General features: G+C 43.9%; 1 protein-coding gene across 1 annotated transcript in view; it reads left to right on the forward strand.

Annotated features, from left to right (window-relative positions):
- The window catches only part of LPAR3 (lysophosphatidic acid receptor 3), a 75,488-nt gene extending 60,465 nt beyond the window's left edge, over nucleotides 1-15,023 (forward strand). Inside the window, exon 3 of the mRNA XM_036256955.1 lies at nucleotides 14,578-15,023. Coding sequence (XP_036112848.1) covers nucleotides 14,578-14,903 — 326 coding nt within the window. The 3' untranslated portion in view covers nucleotides 14,904-15,023. The remainder of the gene's footprint in view (nucleotides 1-14,577) is intronic.
- Nucleotides 15,024-15,931: the final 908 nt, after the last annotated feature.

Below are 15,931 nucleotides of genomic sequence, written 5' to 3' on the forward strand. Positions count from 1 at the left end.
AGTTTTCAGATCGCAGACAGAACTTTGGAACTAAGCTATACATGACTTGCTTAATTACCATTTTGTTTGTTTGCTTGCTTGCTTGCTTGCTTAAAAAAGTAAATAAATGTAACGGTGCTAGGCTAGTTGTCATGTTTCATGGGAATGAATTCTTAAAATTAGCCTATATAGATATGAAATGTGTTTTCTGGGTGTCCCTGAATTTATGTAATCTATAAAACAATCTCTGGTACCTACCCGCATAGTGAAAAATGTCCTCTGACCACAAATATAGGATGTCCTCAAAAAATATATGCACAACTTTGAATAATTATAAAGCCAGTGTTCATTAAAATACATTTTATTCTCAAAATGTAATAGAATCTACAGACACCCTGTATACATTTTTGGGGGATACCCTGTAGTTATCTTGAAGCCTCTGACTGCTCCCCCCAACCCCGCAATGTCATTCTTCAGGGCTCTATTGACTTGATTTGGCCGCCGTGCTAACTAAACCTGCTAAGCCCACAGCATTGTATAAGCAGCTAACTGAAGGGCAGAGGGCATGTCAGAGGCACAGATGCTGCCGGCTGTGGATAGCTGATGGCCTCCACCACGAGGGCACACGTGAAGGGCAGCTGTCAAGAGATGCCACCCACTCTGGAGGTGACGATGCTCACGATAGTGGCACAGGTATCACGAAAAGGCAGAGGCTCCGCTTCGTGAAGAAGGGAGGAAAGGCTTGTGTGTGTTTAAAAGGTTTCTAAGCTTCAGTTATCTGGAAAGTGGATTGTGTGGACTCTCATTCTCTGATAGTAGACTAATGAGGGAATCTAGTCAGCCTCCGTCCCCCCAGTCCCTGCTTTCAAATGGAGACCAGCCGTAGTTATGCTCTGTGGGGAGGGGGAAGCGATCATTTGAGACCTTTTGGCTCAGTGTACAGCACAGTATGTTTCCCCTTCTTCACCTTTGTGCTTTGTGTGATTAATGTACAACTAATGAGAAATAATTTAAATTAATATTGCAATAGCAAACCTCACATTTTACACAATTGATTTTTATTGATTCCATCTCAAGGGTTATGGCATGGTTTAATGACTTTCTATCACTCTTGCTGTGCATTTTCCTTTTTAGTAAACTACCTGTTTAGTAAACTTTCCTGTTTAGTAAAAGGGAGTGAAATTATGTTTAAGAGATTCTTTGGGAAAGGCAGTCTTGACCTCACTCCTCAACCACATAGGATCAATTTTAATGACGTTATTTTGTAGTAGAAATTCAGTGCATGCAAGTGTATTTGTTTCTAAAATAAAAGCAGAAATCGTTTAGTGAGAGTTTTTTTTTTTTTAAAAAGACATGCTCATGGCAAAAAATTAAGACAATAAAAGATTTAAGGAAGAAGGACAAATCAGTTGGATCATGTTGCCTTTATCTGCCAGGATACTTGGATATGTATTTTGAGATCTTTTCTAAGTGTGTACATATACACACACAAATGCATGCTTAGTTTATTATTTTTAATCAGATGGGATCTTACTATTTATAGTGTTTTATAAACTTTTTAAGTAAACTCAGCAATATATTATGAACATCTTTTATAGAATATTATTGTTTTTTTTGTTTTGTTTTTATCCTCACCCGAGGAGATTTTTCCATTTTTTGTTCAGGTAGAGTGGGAGGGAGAGAGAGGAACAGAGAGAGAGAGAAACATCGATGTGAAAGGAACACATCAAGTGGCTGCCACCCGCACAACCGACCAGGGCCGGGGACAAACCGCAACCGAGGTACGCGCGCTTAGCGGGAACCGAACCCGGGTCTCTCAGGACCGCAGGCCGACGCTCTAACCGCTGAACCAAACCGGCCAGGGCAGAATATCATTGTTTTTAATAGCTGTTTCAGTAATCAATACTATAATTGTTTTCAGTAATATTCAATCAATATTATTGATTTCAATATTATTATTGTTTTCACTTATTTCACAAATATTGTTTATATTGAAAACAATGTAATAGTAGCTGCTATTCTTAACATCTCTATTCTTTTAAAAACTCAACCCATGATGACCCCATTGAGAACAGCAATTCTACCTGTTGTTGAGACCATTCGGCAGTATGCCCTCACAATAGCTTGTGTACACCCTGCATGGTGATCGTTAGCTCCTCTGTCTCCTTTGTCTTGCTGTTCACAGCACCTGACACTTAAATGCTCATTGCAAGCTGACTAAATACAGACTATCTGAGAGCATTCTGGATGCCTCCTCTCCGGATACCAGTTTCTGCTGGAATCAAGTGACATGCATCTTAAATTTGCCACAAAATTCTGTCTTTCGCTTAGCACTACACAGACCATCTATTTTTGCCTTTCCACTCAATTACTTGGACTATACATTGGCCATGACTAAAGCAAGCTATGAGTGAAACCCAGAATCAGCAAAAAGAACCTTGCAGGTCATTCAGTCCCACCTTGTTAATACACAGAAGAAGAAACTGGAAGCAGAGACATAGAATGGACTTTTTAAAAGCATACTCCTGGCCAGTGGCCTAGATTTGAATCAAAGCAAGATCCCTCACTTCTTTTTTTTATCCTCACCTGTGGACATTTTTGCATTTATCTTCAGATGGAGGGGGGGGGGGATTGACATGAGAGAGTGTAAGAGAGATGCATCGACTGGTTGCCACCCACATGACCCCAACCGGGGCCAGGACAGACTGCAGCCAAGGTACGTGCCCTTAGCAGGTACCGAACCCAAGTCTCTCTGGACTGTGGGCCGATGCTCTAACCACTGATCCAAACCGGCCAAGGCCCTCACTTCTTCATTTAACAAGTTTGTATTAAGTACTTTCTATGTGAATGGCACTTGGCTAATCACTGGGTATCCCAAGTTAAATAAGATATAAAAGGGGTCTCCTAAGGCTACCAGAGCAGCCAGGTGCATGCAGAAACAGGATACAGTGTGATAAATTGTGTGTGTGTGCGCGTGCACACATGTGGGCACACAACAGCAATTGAGCACCTACCAGAGGTGTTTATAAATTACCTAAGGAAGTACCTCAGGGGAAGTAACCAACACCGTCTGGCCAGTCGGAACTAATATTTTCTCTGTTGGGCACTCTCCACACGTTCTCTCATTAAATTCTCCCCAAAACTCAGTTGTGTCAGTATCGACATGCCCATTCCATAGCCAAGAAAATGGTGGGAGGCCCAGGAAGGTGAATTAACTTGCCCATGGGCAAAAACCAGGATTTCAACTCAGGGTCTGCTGGTTCTCAAGCCTACGCTCTTTGTGTTGTACAGGGATGGGAAGTGGGTTTCATTTCCAGGGCAAATGCCAGCGGATGGCTGGGGCCGCTTGGAGCGTTTGCTGTGGCGGATTCCAGGCACACCCGGGCTCAGAAGCGAGGTGTGGTGGATCACGGCGGCTGCCGGGGCGCGGGATGGGAAGTGGTGACCGTCATGTCAGGGCTTTGTAGTGACCACGCTGTCACTTTTCCAGGCCCAACTATCTCTGACTCACATCCCCCAGCTCCTGCTACGTCCTGCTTCCTCCTTCTGCACCGCCTGGGTATCCAGAATCTCATCTGCTACTCGGTCAGCACGCAGTGTTCTGTGCTCCAACCCTCGTCAAAATGTTTAATCTCCCCAAAGGCACCTCTTTGGCATTGCCCCAGGACCCTACTCTGAGCTGACGGCAGCTCCTGTGATGAAATGGTACATGCTTACAGCTTACTGTGTTAATGTGTTTAGGTCGGGGCAACACAGCCTTATTCATTCTAAGGAGTGACTGGCGAGAAGAGTTTCAGATCCCTGGGCAGGCTCGCTGGGGTCTGTCAGCCATGAAGACTATACAGGCAACACACCAGTGTGCATAACTGACCGCACACCTTTTCTCAGGTGCCAGGGAGCCCTTGATGTGATAGTGAGTGCGGCGCCGAGGTATTGTTGGTATTGCCTGCGACTCTCACAGAGGAATCTAGAGGGTATTTTCTTCTGCTCTTCATGACTTCCAGCTGTTGCCCAGAGTTAAACGCTACAATTAGGTCTAGGCTGTGGTTCTAGCTGGTATGCCTCTGCTTTAATTTTTATCTCATAACCGCTTGTCACCAAGATTTTCAATTTTCCAGAGCTGGCCATAAGTTTAAAACAAGTGTCTAAAAGCAGTTGCCAGAGTTGAAAGATCCAGCCGTGGTAACAATAGTGTTAAATGAATGATTTGTGGAACGCTTAGCTGCTCATCATCTATTTGAAGTGTCTTCGTGTTTTCTTGTTTGCTGCAGTAAAAATAAGTCAGGTTTACCAAAGGTATATATTTTCATTCCTTTCACATATGTGACAATCTATTTTCTGAGTTATTGGACTTCTAAAACACTGTGGGTAAATGAGTATGCACTTGAATGCAAACCACATGTGCAAGTGTTATTTTTAAATTATTGAATAAATTCTTTAGTATGGAAAGAGCATTTTCGCTTGAATATTCTATTAGTGTGCAACTTACACATTGTAATGCTTCTAACCAAGAGGCATTTACTTTTACATTTTAGTTTTTAAATTATTTTCAAATCAGAAGAGAGCTTCCTAAGATGAGGTTCACCACCTGATTTTTATGTAGAGTTGTAATTTTCTATTTTAGTAAATCAGACAGCCCTGTGGCTTACTAGGTTAGCATCACTGCTTGTGCCCTGCCACTTTTTCCTGGACTAAACACAAAGAATAACAGAGTGAACATGTTTAAAATATATCCTCCCCTTGGACGAAATGAATAGTCCATGTGCCAAGGCAAAACCATTCTGTGTGAGTGATTGCTTTTGTTACGGATGCTTTATTTGTGTGCCACTCACACGTCAAGATTTCTTTTGAATTGCACGTGTGAATTTTTAAACAGATGAAAATATGTCTACGTAGTTGGAATGGAAAAGTAGGAGTCTTGAAGAACAGGCTTCATATAACCGGGGCTTCAATCTTCGGTGGATCCTTCCACTGAAATCCCAAGAATGCTGAGCTATCTTAAATACATTCCAGCGAGGGGCCCTTCTCCCCGAGGGACTGATTCTTCCTTCTTCTTTCCTAGAATGTGAAGATGAGGTATTAACCCAAGTATTGTTTGATATATTTTGAAAACTTCCAAATAAGGGAAGGGGATGGATTATTTAAACGTAAGATTGATTGAGGACTTTGAAAGATCTTTTATTTTACTTGTCGCCAATATTTTCATTTGTAATTGTATCTTCTAATGTGTTAGACATTCCTGAAGTTGATGTTTCTGACTGTGTTAAATTGCAGTCATTAAACATTATTTCAGTACTTAATCGAATATTCTTGTATACGATTCACTATACTTTAAAAATTAACATTGAACACATGATATTGGTGTTTGAGTAAGCACTGAAGCTAGTTTATTTAATTACTAGAGGAAAGCTCATTAATAGTCTATTTGGACTATAAGGAGTCTCTTAAACAGGTACTGAAAAAAACAGAGAACATCATTAAAATAAAAAATAATTGCTTCTTATCAATAACTGACCCGTCACTCGGCAATAGGAGGAAATGAGAATTGTTATCCAAAGACAATCATCATGAAGACATTCGCTCGTAGTAGCTGGCACATGGTAAGTGGTTGCTTGGTAAATTTTTAGTACTAGAAGGACGTATGGTTTCTGTGCCCACCCGCTGCTGGTGACTCCCCAGTCAACATTTCCATTTGGAGCTCTCAGGTCCTGACACACGTCTGGCTGCCTTGTCCTGTCCTCTGCCTGGAGGGGCCACAGATCCCTAAGGGCCCAGTGCCTAACTGGACCACTCTCTCCTTCCCAGCCTGCCCCTCCTCCATCTCTCCCGCTTAGTTATCAGAACCCCATGCCACCCCGTCACCCTGAATTATTCCCTCTCCCTCACTTCCTAGATCCTTTTCTTCATCGAGGACTAATGTTTTCCCTCCTTACGGACTCTCTAACCCATCTGTGTCTGTCCTTCTCCACCACTGCTACTATTTCACATGCTTATAATTTCACCTGAATTTCAGCCAGATGAATCTCCCTGCCTGGGTTCTTACACTAACTACACGGAAGCATTGCCCAGGCAACTGCTTAAAACTAGAGATACCCGGGTTATACCTTCATCAGTTTCTTATTTGGTAGGGCTGGGAAGGGTCCAAAAATCTGACTTTTAAGCAGGCACCCAGGTGATTCTGATGCAAGTGGGAACAGACTGTGTTTCACTTACTTCTGGTCTATCCTGAGCACTCAGACAGAGCTTCACTCTGAAATAAACGGAAGACTTGGCTATGCCCCTGATGCAAAATCTTAAAAAACAACAACAACAAAAAACTCTACTGTTCTATAGCAGTAGTTTTCAAATTATGCTCCCATGGGGTTCCCAAGGGCTCCTCAGAGGCATGAATGAGTGTGGGGTGGGGGTTGTGGTATGAAGATGAGAAGCAATTTAGTCAGAGAAGTTCTGATTTTGAAGTTTAACAAGAGATGTCCTTTGGGAAGTATTCCTCTACTTTTTTGAAGAATGACTTGGAAAACCACTGATCTATAGAAGTGGGTTTCCAACTCTTCTTAAAACTTAAAACTCACAATAAGAAATAATGTATATTATCATGGCTTAATACACACAGGTATTTTTGTGTGTAATTGAAACAAGTTTCATACAACATACCGTTACTATACTTGATGTACTCTGATGATTTTTGTTCTGTTCTATTTTACCTTTTAGACAATTGCAAATTTGCAAAGTTGATTTTACAACTTACTAATGAGTTGTAACTGAATCTGAAAAACCTTTGATCTAGCCTTTTCCAGTGGGATTTCTTTATGAACCATGGAACATAGAAGTGTTTTCTTAATCCTCTCAAGTATGGTATATGACTCAACTCATACCAGGCCATTCTAGATGCTTTGGAGATTCATTATACACAATGGATACCTGAGGGCATTCAGGCTTAATTTCTTGATAAACTCCTGTTTAAAAAAAGGCTCATGAGGTCTAATCTATATCGCATATTCAGACTCCTGGGTATTGCCCACAGGGTCCTTCCAAACCTAACCCAGGTTCATCTCTCAGATTTCATCTCACTTCCTCAATTACCTACCTGGATTAAAACCACCCTGAACCATCTGGAATTCCCCAAATACATCGTGCTGTTTCTCACTTCTGCACAGTCATTCATGACCTTCAGCGTTCGACTCAACTGAGTGTCATTTCACCTGAAATCTTCCTTGACAGTAGTCAGAGTCATCACGTCTAGGTTCCGTGCCTGGAAATGCCTGGGCAGGACAGTACACTGTTTGCATGAGCAGGTGCTCCAGCTAGTGAAGTACCTGACCTTGTGTGGGCACTTAATAAACTTCAGTTACATGCAACTGACTCATCTCCACCGAGTGTGGGGCTCCATACTTAGTTTTAAGGATATGGACAGGTAAGAGGCACAGCCTGCATGCTTACGGGGCTTTGCATATGAGAGACAGGACATATGTATTTAAAAACTCCTTCCAGCCCTGACCAGTTTGGCTCAGCGGTTAGAACGTCAGCCTGTGGTCCGGAGAGACCCAGGTTCGTTCCCGCTAAGGGCACGTACTTCGGTTGCAGTTTGTCCCCGGCCCTGGATGGTTGTGCGGGTGGCAGCCACTCGATGTGTCCCTTCACGTCGATGTTTCTCTCTCTCTCTCCCTTCCTCTCTCTCCCTCCCACTCTAACTGTACAAAAAATGGAAAAATATCCTCGGGTGAGGATAAAAAATACAAAACAAAACAAAAACTCCTTCCAGTAGAGCATAATGCCCAAGAGGATGTCTGGGGGAGTCACACCTGGGTTCAAATGATGACTTTTGTGTTTCTTGGCTTCTGGACCTAGGACAAACTCTTGAGCCATTCTAACCTTCCCATCCATCATGTATGGAACTGGAATAATAACAAGGGTAGCAACCTTATCAGGCTAGGAGTTTTACTTATAAAGCCCTGTCTGGCCCGGAGCTCTGGGGGAATGTTAGACTGGAACCAAGCAGATAATGTGCCCAGTGCCACGTGGATGTTGTAGGTGGAAAGTGCTGTAGGAATTGAAAGGAGGCAATGGTTACAGTGGGCTGGGCAGGTGGAGATGGGAGAGATCTGATGTAGGAGGCGGAATGTGAGCTAAACTTAGAAAGTAAAGTTGATCTCAGATTAGGAGGTGGGAAGGCATTCCTGGTAAGGTGAACCAGTGAACCAGCAAAGGCCAGAGGAGGATCGTGTATGCCTTGTCTACTAGTGTGTGTGCATTCAATTATGTGTATCATGTGCGCAAATATTTGTCCCAATGGAAGCTGAGGGTATTGGTCTTGAGAGATGCTTGGTTTTTTATTTTAACGAATTTGCCTCCTTTCTCTTTTCCATGACTTTTCACTCAGTCTATATACAGTCTGTATTTTGCTGGTAGGATTAGCTTGATTAAACCACTTTGGATCGGCATAGGGCAATGGTTTATAAAACTGACTGTGCATCATATTCACCCAGGGAACTTCTGAGTCCTACGCATTTCCACGTCCTGCCCCAGAGCTTATGACCATTGGGTCTGATGCGGAACCAGGGCATCTGCATTATTAAAAAGCTTCCCTTGTAGTTTCAATGGCCAGCTGGTTTGGGAACTGCTAGCTCAGGGAATTCACCCTAATCAGTGTTTAGCTGTTCTGTCTTTTAATTATGTGTGGGAAACAAGTCAAATTTGTTTGAATTTTATGGGAAGTGGAAATTCATGGTTTTATAGAATTTAGCAATTTTCTACCTGGAAAAGAGTTCAGAAGCTGCATTCTTCCTCTTATTTAGGAAAAATACTTCCTTTTGAGCATCTCAGGATAACCCAGGCAAGGAAACACCTGCTCGAGGGAGGCTCTCTGGCCTCTGAACAACCAGTTCCTCTCCTAAGTAGTTTACTTCACAGAGATTTTACATCAAATCCCGCCTCTTTGGGCTGTTCATTTGCTTCATGTGACCTTCTGGACCAGGCCAAGCTTGTGCCTCCTCTTTCTGTGATGGCCCTTTAGGCTTTGCAGCAGGTAAGGACACATCGCGCCTTTCCTGAGCCTGTTCTTCTCCAAGAGAAACATCCCTGATTTCCACTGTTTGCTAACGCCTGATTTTTTTTTTTTTTTAATGTGATTTGGGCTTGGCATGACCTCTTTGAAAACTCTGCTTGTTCCCAGTTGTCATAGTCTGAGTATTGAGTCTACTGAAAAAACAAAAAAAATGTATTAGCTCTTTCTTCCAAAACTTATTGCAACTGATATATATTTCCCAGGATCCATCATCAGCCACTCTTTTAAGAAGTTGCCCAGGCACTGGCCAGGTAACTCAGTTGGTTAGAGGATTGTCTCAGTACACCAAGGTTGCAGGTTCCATCTCCGGTCAGGGGCACACACAAGAAGCAACGAATAAATGCACAAATAAGTGGAACAACAAATTCTCTCTCTCTCTTTTTTTTTCCTCTTGCTCTCTCTCTAGAAATCAATAAATAAAAAAGCCCATTTGTATGTTTCTGACATCTCACACATTCTCCAAGATTACAGTTTTTTTTGTTTTGTTTTGTTTTTATCCTCACCTAAGGACATTTTTCCATTTTTTGTTCAGATAGAGTGGAAGGGAGAGAAAGGAAGAGAGAGAGAGAGAAACATCGATGTGAAGGGACACATCGAGTGGCTGCCACCCGCACGACCAACCAGGGCCGGGGACAAACTGCAACCGAGGTGCGTGCCCTTAGCGGGAACCGAACCCGGGTCTCTCCGGACCGCAGGCCAACGCTCTAACCGCTGAGCCAAACCTGCCAGGGTCAAGATTACAGTTTTTAAGGGCTAACCCATTCCTGATATATTCTTCTCCTTTGAAATTTTGTGGGCGGCCTCCTATCTAGCTGCTGACATACACTAAAACCCCCCAAAGAATGACCTGTTGGATAAACTGTGCGTCTGCTCTGGGATGTGCGGGGGGAGCAGTCCTGGAACTAAGTGGCGCGTCCCAGGTTACTGGCCCAGAGGCGCGTCATCTCAGGACAGCCCAGAAGCACCCTCTCTCTGGCTTCGCTGTTAGCGTTTGGGGCTGTTCTGTCAAAGACTTGCCTTTTGTTATTCCTGGAAACAGTATAAAGAAAAGGTCAGATTTGTGTTTCTCTTCTCACTCCCATGGCCAGCATATCTTTTTGTTGGAATTTTTCTTTCTTCCTCCTCTTGCCTTCTTTCTTTCTTTTCCCCTCCCCTTTCCCCCCATCCTTCCTTCCTCCCTTCCTCCCATCCTTCCTCCCTCCCTCCCTCCCTCCCTCCCTCCCTCCCTCCCTCCCTTCCTTCCTTCCTTCCTTCCTTCTTCCTTCCTTCCATCCATCCATGACCTGAAAAATCTTTCTGTTAGCAAACCAGATATGACATACTATGAATGGGACTTTAAAGCCCAGAAGTACCTTCCTCTCCCCGCTCTTCCATCACCCAATTTAGTAATAAGATTTTTTTAGGACCCACTTCCGAGCAACCTAGCATGTGGACTGGAGCACAGGCTCTGGAGCCAGGTTGCCTAGGTTCAAATCCGGACTCTTCCCCTTATCAGCTGTGTGGCTTTGAGCATACTACCTAACTTCTCTGTGCTTCCGTTTCCTCAGGTTTAAAATGGGGGAAGTATCAGTACCTATTTCCAAGGGTTGTTATGAAGATTAAATGGTTAATTCATGTGACATGTTAGAATAGTGCCTGGCATGTAATCATTGCTCCATGAAAAGTTTGTCAGGTGTTGACTGAATGAAGGGTGTAATTTGATACAAAGGAAAAATATGTATGAATTACTGCATGTGACAAACAGAGTATACATTTGAAAACTTATTTAGAGTGTTTCAGTTCTCTGATTAATCCAAACTAGAGTTCCATGCTAGAGGGGAAAAAAGCTTTTATGACTTAAAAAAAAATCCCATTTTATTTATTTATTTATTTAATCCTCATCTGAGGACACTTTTCCATCTTTTGTTCAGGTAGAGTGGGAGGGGGAGAGAGAGAGAGAAACATCTACGTGAAAGGGACACATCAAGCGGCTGCCACCCGCATGACCAACCAGGGCCGGGGACAAACTGCAACCGAGGCACGTGCCCTTGGGGGGAACCGAACCCGGGTCTCTCTGGACCACAGGCTGATGCTCTAACCGCTGAGCAAAACTGGCCAGGGCATAAACCTCATTTTAGAAAACAGTTTTTAGGAAAACATTGTCCATTTATTTTTAAAAAATAATTTTTTTTTTTTTTTATTGATTTTAGAGAGAGAAGAAGGGAGACGGAGAGAGAGATAGAAACATTAAGGAGAGAGCATCAGTTGATTGCCTCCTGCATGCCCCCCACTGGGGATTTGGCCCACAACCTGGGCATGTGCCGCCCTGACCGGGAATTGAACCAGTGACCTCTTGGTGCCTGGGTTGACGCTCAACCACTGAGCCACACTAGCCGAGCGTCCATTTACTTTTATCTTTTCTTTTTGATGTGTATAAGTATATGAGAAATATATCAAACAAAATTACAGAAAGGTATATGTAAAGTTCAAAGAATAAAACCTTTTTTAAATACCTGTGTACTTGCCACCTGATTTATTTAATAGAACATTACCATTAACTCTAGAACCTCCTGTGTGCCCGTCCAGTGGCCCTTCCTCTCCTGCAGAAATAACCATATCGTGAATTCATGTTAATTATCTTGCTTTTCCTCATGGTCTTACCACCTATGGGTGTGCTGTGAGCTATCAGATTGCTCAGAGTCATCTGTTTTTTAAAACTACACCATAGTAAACGCTGTGTTTGGTCTTTGGTATATTGGGACTCATTTCCTGCATCTTGCTTTGGTCTTTGTCTCACACATCCATGTTTTTCTCCCCATCCTCCTTTTTTTTTTTTTTTTTTATTATTCGAGGTCTTTTTTCCTTTCCTTTAGTTCCATTCTCTCCCTGTCATTGGTTTGGAAGTTACACACTTTATTAAATTTGATATGTTTATTTAACAAAGAGTAAAGTTAATCAATACTTGCCCCTCCTTCTCATGAACACAAGGCCCTTAAACACTCTTAAAGGAGTGTCTTTGGACATAGGCAGCTTAACACAGAAAGGACTTCGCTTCAAAGTCGGGGCCGCAACTGTTGACTGGTCCTTCTAGCTCTTCTCTCTCGACAGCAGGTGACCCACCCCTGGTGGGGACGGCAGACGGAGCACAAGGGTCACTGTTACAGGGAATACAGGCCACGGGAGCTGCGTGGAGCTTCACGATCATCTAAACTAGTGTTTTTTCAACTTTTTGACTTAGCCCAACAGTAAGAAACTGTTTTATTTCATACCCCAACATACACTTAAGAATAGTTTGTAAAACTGAAACAAAAGTTTCATGAAACAATACTTCCCTTAGTCTACGTAGTACAATATGGGCCTTCTAGTCCATTCCTTCCTTTCATTAAGAAGAAACTTGCCCAAACCCATTAAATTGATTGCATACCATGAAAGCGTCCAGACACACAGTAAAAACACCCAGAACGAGACTGAAGTCCCCAATTTACAGCTTAGGAGGCCGAAGCCCAGACCGATGGCGCGGGGCTCCTAGAGTTGTACGGAAGGGAGAGCTGGGAGCCAGATCCCTGAACTCTTATCTCGAAGTCCACTTCATGCTCACATGTCAGCCAGACCACAAATCATACAGGGTGGAGACGTAGAAGCCACTGGTGAGCTGTCATTATGAAATGGGAGTCTTCTTTTTTTTTTTTTTATCCTCACCCCAGGACGTTTTTCCATTTTTTGTTCAGATAGAGCCGGAGGGAGAGAGAGGAAGAGAGAGAGAGAGAGAGAGAAACATCGATGTGAAGGGACACATCAAGTGGCTGCCACCCGCACGACCAACCAGGGCCGGGGACAAACTGCAACCAAGGTATGTACCCTTAGCGGGAACCGAACCCGGGTCTCTCTGTACCGCAGGCCGATGCTCCAACCGCTGAGCCAAACTGGCTGGGGCTGAAATGGGAGTCTTCTGATTGTGGGATAACCACTGCTTAGTGAGCCCAGGCCGCTGGGCACCACTCCCCATCCCGCTGGCCCTCACCGCCACCTGCACAGTCGAGATTATTCTCGTGTTAGAAATGAGGGAGCGATGGCTCTGATCAGTGATGTGCTTCCTTCATGTAGTTCATGAGATGGGGAGCTGGGCACAGCTGTCTGACCCCACAGCTCAGGGACGTTCGTGCCCCGCACTGACTCTGCAATTCTTGACTTGACTTGCTTATCACGATACCTCTCAGAAAGATAAAGCAACAAGAGGAGTACTGTCCGGGACTAGTTTTAAGCAGTAAGAGTAACTAGTTGGGTGATGCGGTTTGCAGACTCGCTTGCTTATCCCCCCCCCCCCCCCCCCCCCCATTAGCCCTGCAGCTCCTGCAGTGCGCATCTTCACCTCTTTCACTGCCTAGTACAGCTCCCGCCCGGCGCATTGCAAGCTCCCAGGGAATATGTAGGGACGGGATTATCAAGTGTAGAAGTGATAAGGACTTTGGGAGAAAGCGACCACATCACAGTAGGGAGGCAGGCAGGTCACAGAGTGGCCAGGAGCACGGCCTATGGTGAGAGACTGCCTGGGTTCAAAAATAGATGTCCCTTACAAGCTAGTTGATGATACGCAAGTCACTTAACTTCTCTTGTGCCTCAGTTTCCTGGGGACGCTAATGATGCCTCATAGTGTGGTGCGCGATGCATTGCTCAAGGAAAGACACCCGTTCCTGGCTCATTTAAGTGCTGTAGAAGCACTGTGGCCTGAGGTTATGATGACTAAATAGGAGACTATTGGACCTATGTCTCACATTTTAGGAAAAACATGTCAGAAAGTTTCGAGGTAAGCTGAGTATAATCAGATGGCTAGAGACTCAGAGAGACTACCATTCATGTGCAGTTGAGGCAAAAATTGTGCTAATTAAATAAATGTGCTAAAAAGCACATCATGAAAGAGATTTATTTCTGGCCAAACAAAAAATCTGTCTAGAGCAGATTATTAAGCAGATGGCCTATGAATATGTTAGAGCTTACTAAGCACCAACATGGATATATAAAGAATAAAATGTTTGAGCAGGCGACTTAGTGAAAAGACTAGGAGAATGCCATAGATGTGTCTCGTTTTCAGGAGACTGTGCAGAAAATCTGACTTAGAGAACAACTGAGTGTTTGGTTAAGTGTGTGAGGCCTCCCTGTATATGCCCCTGGGTCTGAGCTTCAGTTTTCTGATTCACAAAACGTGGATAGTGACGGCAGTGGCCTCCTGGTGAGGTCCTGAGAACCAACAGAGGAGATTAGGTATGTGTAGTGCTTAGCAAGCAGGAGGTAAATGTGAGCCCCTAATTAGCAAACCTGAGTCAGCAGATAAGAAGGTGCCAGAGAATGTGGAGCGGTCAAAGGTCCTCAGCTGTTTGCCTCTAACAAACCCGGTCTCACACTCAGACAGTCAGACGAAAGGTGCAAGTTTGCTTTGCAGTCGTCAAAACTAATTCTAAAGGTCCCTTGATGCCACCAAAAGGGGGCTGGGCCAGAGGAAACCTAATTAAGCAGCCCGAGGTCTGAGCCCCCGTTGCCTGCCTTTTCTCTCCCTGCAGGGGCCTTCGTCGTGTGCTGGACCCCGGGCCTGGTGGTTCTGCTGCTGGACGGCCTGAACTGCAAGGAGTGCGGCCTGCATCACGTGAAGAGGTGGTTCCTGCTGCTGGCCTTGCTCAACTCCCTCATGAACCCTGTCATCTACTCCTACAAGGACGAGGACATGTACAGCACCATGAAGAAGATGATCTGCTGCTGCTTTCAGGAGAACAACCCGGAGCGGCGGCCCTCGCGTGTTACCTCCACAGTCCTCAGCAGGAGCAACACGGGCAGCCAGTACCTGGAAGAAGGTATCAGCCAGAACACGGCCTCCAAGAACAGTTCCTAAGCCCCGGATGCCCCCGCCCCCCGGCCTCCGCGGGGAAGAGAGCTGTTGAGAGCAGTTATCTATCTCTAACGAAGCCCGTGTACAGTGTTATTTGAGGTCTGGATTAACCAGTGCTACATTAAGAGAAGAATTGTTTTGCATAGTTTAAGCGCATGGGCAGTAAAGGGAGAACACCGTGCATTTAGAGAAAATGCACAGGAAGAGGGAAGATAACACAATGGATTCCTGCTTGCTGTCCTGTGAACCGCTTGCAGCACCACTGGCCTGGACGTGCATGCTGGGCTCTGCCGCTGCCTTGCAGCCATTCTCGTTGTGTTTTAAAAGATGTTGGTAAAGGGCTTAGGCCACAATGAATAATACTGTTACTTGAGCCACTTTATGTAGCTGTTTGGAAAACCTGTAGTTCTTTCTGCATGCATTTAAAATGTTTAAAAGTGCTTCAGCAATGATATATATATATACACACACACATATATACATACACATGTATGTATGTACTTGTGTTTTGTTTTTGTTTTTTGGTTGTTTTTTTTGCTCAAAGAAACCATGGCCAGTAGCTAGGTATTCAATAGGAATCTCAGAATAACAAATCGGTAAAAGCTCCAGATAAAACTTGGTTTTTAATTTAAAGAACAGTCTGAGAAAAGGATTCACTGTAAAGTAATAATAAACAGGTCAACATTAAAAACTTCTCTTGAGGCAAAAAATAAATAAAAATGTAAAAAGCCTTGTTGTGGTCTTAATCGTGCATGAGTGTGTAAATGCACCTGTATATCGATACATTTCAAATTGGCAGTTCAAGACATCAAGAACAGTGATGATGAAACAAATTCGCTGGCCACCTGTTGTGTTCACAATCCTGTTGTGTTCTGAAGAAAAGAGAAAGGGGAGTCGTTTGAAAACACATACAGCAGAGTAAAAGGTAGATTGACAAGCAGGCTGAAGTCCTTCCATATAGGAGCTTGACTCATGTCCTTATTTGCAATTACCTCCATACCCCTGGTGGCTTGTCAGAGTTAGTACGTGGA

This window comes from Molossus molossus, unplaced genomic scaffold, assembly GCF_014108415.1.
Source record: "Molossus molossus isolate mMolMol1 unplaced genomic scaffold, mMolMol1.p scaffold_m16_p_12, whole genome shotgun sequence".
Lineage (NCBI taxonomy): Eukaryota > Metazoa > Chordata > Mammalia > Chiroptera > Molossidae > Molossus > Molossus molossus.